The sequence below is a fragment of the Nicotiana attenuata genome, unplaced genomic scaffold, assembly GCF_001879085.1.
Source record: "Nicotiana attenuata strain UT unplaced genomic scaffold, NIATTr2, whole genome shotgun sequence".
NCBI lineage: Eukaryota > Viridiplantae > Streptophyta > Magnoliopsida > Solanales > Solanaceae > Nicotiana > Nicotiana attenuata.
In genome coordinates this window covers 63,085-69,393 of record NW_017673221.1, presented here as the reverse complement: position 1 = coordinate 69,393, position 6,309 = coordinate 63,085, and the positions used below count along the sequence as shown (strand labels likewise).

The 6,309-nt window shown below is 34.2% G+C and overlaps 1 protein-coding gene across 3 annotated transcripts; it reads right to left on the bottom strand.

Annotated features, from left to right (window-relative positions):
- Positions 1–3,446: 3,446 nt before the first annotated feature.
- LOC109215763 lies at positions 3,447–6,045 on the bottom strand. 3 transcript variants are annotated; one of them, XM_019379871.1, is made up of 9 exons: positions 5,946–6,045; positions 4,979–5,330; positions 4,852–4,885; positions 4,540–4,767; positions 4,329–4,418; positions 4,170–4,235; positions 3,988–4,079; positions 3,841–3,888; positions 3,447–3,744 (listed from the first exon to the last, which is right to left on the bottom strand). In XM_019379871.1, the coding sequence occupies exons 2-9, from the start codon at positions 5,251–5,253 to the stop codon at positions 3,627–3,629; spliced, it is 951 nt and encodes a 316-aa protein (XP_019235416.1). In that variant the 5' UTR covers positions 5,254–5,330; positions 5,946–6,045; the 3' UTR covers positions 3,447–3,626. The 3 variants fall into 3 exon arrangements, with proteins under 3 accessions (XP_019235416.1, XP_019235417.1, XP_019235415.1); XM_019379872.1 differs by lacking the exon at positions 5,946–6,045 and adding an exon at positions 5,797–5,933; XM_019379870.1 differs by lacking the exon at positions 5,946–6,045 and having other exon boundaries at positions 4,979–5,790.
- Between the last annotated feature and the right edge of the window lie 264 nt (positions 6,046–6,309).

Here is a 6,309-nt window from a genome sequence, read left to right as displayed (position 1 = left end):
CTTGGTTCAAAGCCGAAACTCCGGTGGCTTTATTCCGGCGGGTTGCTGGCCATTGCTGCTTTGGCTCAAACAAGTTTTTCTTGTTGCTGAGTTCGTTATTCAACTTCGGTTTGATTGGAGTTTATAGTGACGAACCAGCAACAAGAAGAGCATGTCCGACGTCAAAACTTCATCTACCGCTGCCCGAATCACCACCACTGCCGCACCACCACTGTCTCGGACACTCGATTTTCTGGTACACCCTAATCCCTTGTGTCCCCTTTTTTTTTCTTTTACTTTCTGTTTCATTGTAGTTTGCTTAGGTCTAAAATTTCTGATTTGTTTTCTTCTTTGTTTGATCATGTGTTTTATTTATCTTTAGTTAGCTATTAGTTAGTTTAGAGTCAGTAATGATTAGTCGTCGCTCGTTGATCTCAAATTATTTTGTTGTTCGGATTCCTATCTCATAAGTTCTGCTAATGGTGTTTGAAGTTAGTTGTATTTTCAAGTTTTAAATTATAGCTTCAATTGCAGTTTCTGTTATTTCACGTTTAATTCGTCGTGCTAATTAACTGAAGTTTCAAAGTTTTTGGACTCTAACTAGAACCTTAATCCTTTCTTTAGGTTTCTGATTTCTGTTGCCTACTACTTTATTGTAGTTATTGCAGTAGTGTAAGTTTTGTTAGTGGTCGATTTTAGTTCGTTTTCTATCTAGTTTTCAGTTTCGACTTCGCTTAGTGAAACTTTTTCACTAAGTTTGTTTTCTCTGTTAACATGTGTTTTGCTTGGTTTGATTTTAGTCATTAGGTTTTAAGTTCTCTTGGTTGATTAATGGTTTAGTGTTAAGTTTTCAGTTACATGTTTGTGGTAGATCAACTATGTTCTGGTTACTTGGTTTCCATTTGTTTTGAATCACATGGTTGGTACTGTTGTTGTTAAAAGCTGCAGGGTAGATGAGTAATCATGTGTTAGGGGTACACTAGCAACTTATTTTTAGTACTAGGGTGGCTGAAATGACTCTTTGCTTCTGCCATAGCAGATCTCAGGCTGTCCTTTCACCTTTGGACAGTCCTAGAGCAGTGTTTGGTGAACAAAAGTCAGTCTTTTTGGACAGACTTTTGGAAAACCAAAAGTTGTCCAAAAGTGACTTTTCTTGCTTACTTAAGGGGGTGCTCCTTTCATATTTAAAGGGCATCTATCTTACATTGAGAAAAAAGATCTTTACACTCTAACACACTGAGCCATCATCTTTTACACTTAAAAAAAAAGGGAGCAACTAAAAGTGGATAGAACTTCCTGTTGTTTAGCTAAAAACATTTCCAGAAAGAAGCACATGAACTCTTGATGTTTCTCTTCTAGGTTCTGGTTTTTCAAACACATCATCGATTTCTGCTTCTTACTGAGTTCTGGGTTTGATTACTGCTGAAATTCTACTGCTGTTGCTGGTTCGCTCTAACTGAAATTGTTTGTTGTTCTGTCACTCGACTTCTTTCTTTCTACTTCTACGAACTAGGTATTTCTTCTAACTTTGTAATCTATTTCTTAGTTGCATAAAGTTGTGGTGATGATGTGCTAAGAATATATTTTGACTGAATACATGGTTCTTTGAATGGAAAATTGATTTAGAATGGCTATTTGGATCTGCTCATGCATTTTAATTCAATTTTTCTGGTTAGTTATGGAAGTTAAACTGCTGGATGATGAAATATGTAGTAGAATAAGTTTCAGTTTTGTGTTTTCGCTTCAAGTATTCTAGGTTTCCTGTTAAACTAAGACAACATTTGTATTTGCCTCTATTTTTGATCTAAACACGGATGTGGTTGAGAGTTTTCATTAGTCTAATGGTATTCCGGTTTGAGGAATTCAAGGAGTTTTCTGTTAGTCTTTCTTTAAGTTGTATATGATTATTTTAGTTTTCTAAGAAACTATGATAACAGATTCGACTCGCGTGAGGACATAGTTTAGTTTAAGGAACAAATAGATACAAGATCGATTTAAAATCTTCCGATAGCTAATAGCTTAGAGTAAATGTTTGAGTTCAATTTAAAAATCCATCAGTGAAACTATACCTCGTATTTTGAGATATCTTGTTACATAAATATAATATTAGCTTCTTTTTCTTCTTCTTTTAGTTTAAACAGAAGACACACGTTAGAAATTTTAATTCTTTTTTATGGATTCTCCAAGGGGTTTTAAGTAGAAATGAGTGTTTAAAGATAAAAGAAGAATGTGTGTGACTACTGGGTATTTCGTTTATTGCCAATTGGGAATAAAAATGTTTTGAACCACGGCCTTGAGAAAAGTTTTCTTTTCTGAAATGTTTCATTCTTCTTAAGTGCTGAAAATAATTTCAAGTGATTGCATATTGTGAAAGAAAAATTATGTGAGGTTTGTTTGAGAGTTAGTAATCGTTTCTTTGGTGTTCTTAACAGAAGGGCAGTTTAAATCTTTAGCTTTTCAGAATTTCATGTCAAGGAACGTTTGTGAATTTGAGGAAGTTACAGCAAGGGGTTTGTTCATGTCAATTGCTAAAGTGTAGTTAGTAATACATGTCATGTGATTATTAAAGAATATTCTCTTGGTTAGAATTTTGGTTGGCTACTAAATCCATTGGGCCATGTTGGACACAAAATGAATTATGGGTAAAAATGAAATTGATTTCCAGAACCACAACAACGAAAGTCACAAGTTGGACCAAGCTTTAAAGTGTCATGTTTCCACCAATTAATTTCAATAAAAATCATATTTTTTTTACCAATTAATTAACTCATTTTTTATTAATTAATTTAAACGCTAGGCAAATAGTAGGCACGCTTTAACTTTGCGGAATCGCTTGCGTAGCGTGATGTTTAACATTTCAATCAATTAATCAACTAATTCCATACCTTATCCGATAGTTTAGTTTAATTTATAATTTTATCATTTGTCATATCGCGGATTCGCTTGCGTAGGGCGATAGTAATTTTCAATAAATTTCAAAAAATTAATTTCTTCAAGTGTAGTAACCTTTTTTTTTAGTAATAACGTACTAATAATCCTTGTCCTAACTGCGGATTCGCTTGCGTAGCGCTGTTTTGATAAAATTAATAAATTTTGTCTCGGTCACGTATTCGCTCGCGTAGCGTGGTTATGACAACATAATTTTATCCAAAAAATTATTTTTTCTCAATAAATCTAATAATCAAGAAATAAAAAGCAGATAGGTAAAACATGAAAAATACATATAAATCACAGTTTGTCCAAAATTAATTCAAGCCAAGTTTAAGTCAATAAAGCGACCGTGCCAGAACCACGGGACTCGGGGAATGCCTTATACCTTCTCCCCGGTCAACAGAATTCCTTATCCGAACTTTGTTTTCGCGGACCGATAAAAATAGAGTCAAACCTTCCTTTGACTAGGGATTCAAATAAATGGTGACTTGGAACACCGAAAAATCAATTCCAAGTGGCGACTCTGAACAATAAAATAATCCCTACTCAAGTTTTGTCACTTTAATTGGAAAAACTCTTTAACCCATACATACATATTTTTCGGGGAGTAGAAAAGGGGTGTGACATGTGGTAATCTTTTTCCATATTCCCTGACTATAGCTGTGTTTAAAGCATAAAACTCCTTATTTAACTTTGCACTAGAATTCCAAGATGCATCAGCTTGCACACTGATAAGAATGAGGGAACCATTTCTTTAGCAAATGGTGTTTCAGCTTCATAACCAAAACAAAAATTCCGTAGCATGGTATGTGCATTAGCGCCACGGATGAATACCTGAAAGAGATTTCATGTTCTTGATCAACAATTATTTCCAAAATAAAATTTGCAAATTCTTATCGTATAGTTTGAGACTTTGGACGAATTACATACCATAGAGGAGAAAACGAAGATGCAAGATCAAGGAATGGATATGGCCACCTGTTTCCAAAATCGAACCAGTATTGATTAGTTGTTTAAAACGGAAAGATGTAAAATGTATGTAACTGCAGTATGGGAAAAGAACAGTTTTGTTATTACCAAATTGAGATGCAGGCATGGACTGCCCACTGGAAAACAACATAAACTGCTGTCCACAGAAAGAAATATCCAATTCGAAACCAAGGGAAACGCTGAAATGATTACATTATGGAATCAGACGACGTTAATTATATGAAACGTAAATTATGAAGACGATTTTTGAGGTCAATAATTCAACCTACCAAGCAGTTGAGAGCTGTATCACCAAGTAGAAACACAACATTGATTGAATGCATGTTTATAATCCACTGCAACATAGTTGAAAGATCAATTAGAAAACACATCTCTGACTCTGAGTGCATACAAAGAGGAGGGAAGTGTAGCATTCTTAGCATACTTACAAAATTTAAATTGTAGCCTCTAATTGTCAGAAATGGGACGAGTACAAACCAGAAGACACAATCAGTAAGTGTTACAGCTCCAGCATTCATCTAAGGAAAAATAAGACAAATGTTAACAATGTGTATAATTAAGATTAAGTTGTTCTCTTTTCATCTTGAATTTCATTGAAGTAGAATTGCAATAGGCCTTGTCATAATATGTTCATTTTACCTGGAAAATTATCTGAAAAAGATATCCCCAGAAGTCAGCAATTTGGCGTGAATTCTGTCCTGCATTTTCCCCTACCTGTTTTGCAGCATTTGAACTGCTGGTACTTTCTACATTCATAGACAATCTTCGCGAACCATACTCAGCGTCTAATCTCTCGTTATTAATCCCATCACCACCAACCTTATTGTGATATTGGTAACATCCATACATTGAAAGCACAGATCCAAGCTACATAAATATAACAAGAAATCATGAGTTAAATCATAGACTAAAAACAAAACAAACATTGACTTCAGTGTTGCTATCACTTACCCCAAAATAAATAGTGATCAATGTGAATGTCCACCTGTTCAGCAGACAATACATATCAAATAAGCTTTCATTTCAGTTAAAGGAAATCATTTGGATATACCATGAATTTGATTGAGAAAGTACTTACTGTGTATAGTAGTAAAAGATTTCTCCTCCATCAACAGCAACATTTAGGATTAGCATTAACAAGAGAACTAAAAAGGCGACGACTCTATATCCAAGAAGCCAACCAGGATGTATAGTTTTAAGGCATGGTTTCCAAACTTCATCATCATACAAGAGTCCAGGGGAATCTTTCTGCTGTTCTCTGCTCCTATTCCTCGAATCGCGAGGACCTTCATACTTTGTTATAAGAATGGATGCAAAAACCATAGAAGCTAAAATCCAAATGGAGCAAAGCATAACCTTCCAATTAAACCAGTAACTTGATGTTGTTGTATCAACAGTCAAGGCTGGTTGCCATGAATTTTTTGGTTCTCCTGTCAGAAAACTCATTATATCAACACTTCTCACTTATTTAGAAAACTCTCCACAAAATTGGCCAAAGGTACAGAAATGTTTGAATTATCCACAACACTAAAGAATGTTCTTGTTTTTAGCTTTTTCTTTACTTTTTATTCAAAAGAATTGAATAAATACAAAGAATTGAAATCCCAAAAATCTTTAAGGTAAAGATGAAAACTTGAAGGAACAAAGTTGAAATGGAGAAAGCAAGAATGAAATTCTCATAGAAATGTCAAGAAGCCAGGACTTAGTAGAGACCAAAATTCAATAAAAAAGCTAAGTAAAAGGGTCCAGTTATGGCATCCCATAAGGGAAAAATAGAGAAGAAATCTGAAAGATTATATAACAGGAAAAACTGTAGACAGTTTTATAACAGCTTTAGCCTTGAGGAATGAGGGGGTGGTCAAGAATGCAATAACAAATAATATGATATTGACCTACATTTGATATCTGAAAGTAAGCAGAGATTCCAAACTTTCAGCATGCATTTGCACAAAAAGATATAATGAAATTAATATAATTTTGAAATAAAAGGTGGGAAAAAGAAGGTAAGTTGTTAATTGCAAGCAAAGGAAAGATAGGATACTTACAGGGCAAAGCAAGGCAAGGTGGTGGTGTGTAAGAATATATGCTTTGCTTCTTTGCTTTGCAGGAATCAATATTTTTAAGAAAATAAATAAATAAATAAATAAATTGAAGAGAGAGGACAAAAAGGATGGTGTTCTTAGAGCATAAGCTTCTTTATTTGTTATCCCAATAATAGGAGTAGTCTATCATCCAATGTCACAATCTCAATATTCCCATGCAAATATTAAATTCTTATTAGACATACATGATATGTCACCCCTTTTTCTGGTATAGTTTTATAGCCTTATTGGACCCACCTGTCTTATTTAAGGAAAGTTTGTGTTGCATTTGCTAGTGATTCTTCTTTTAACACAAAACACACACAAA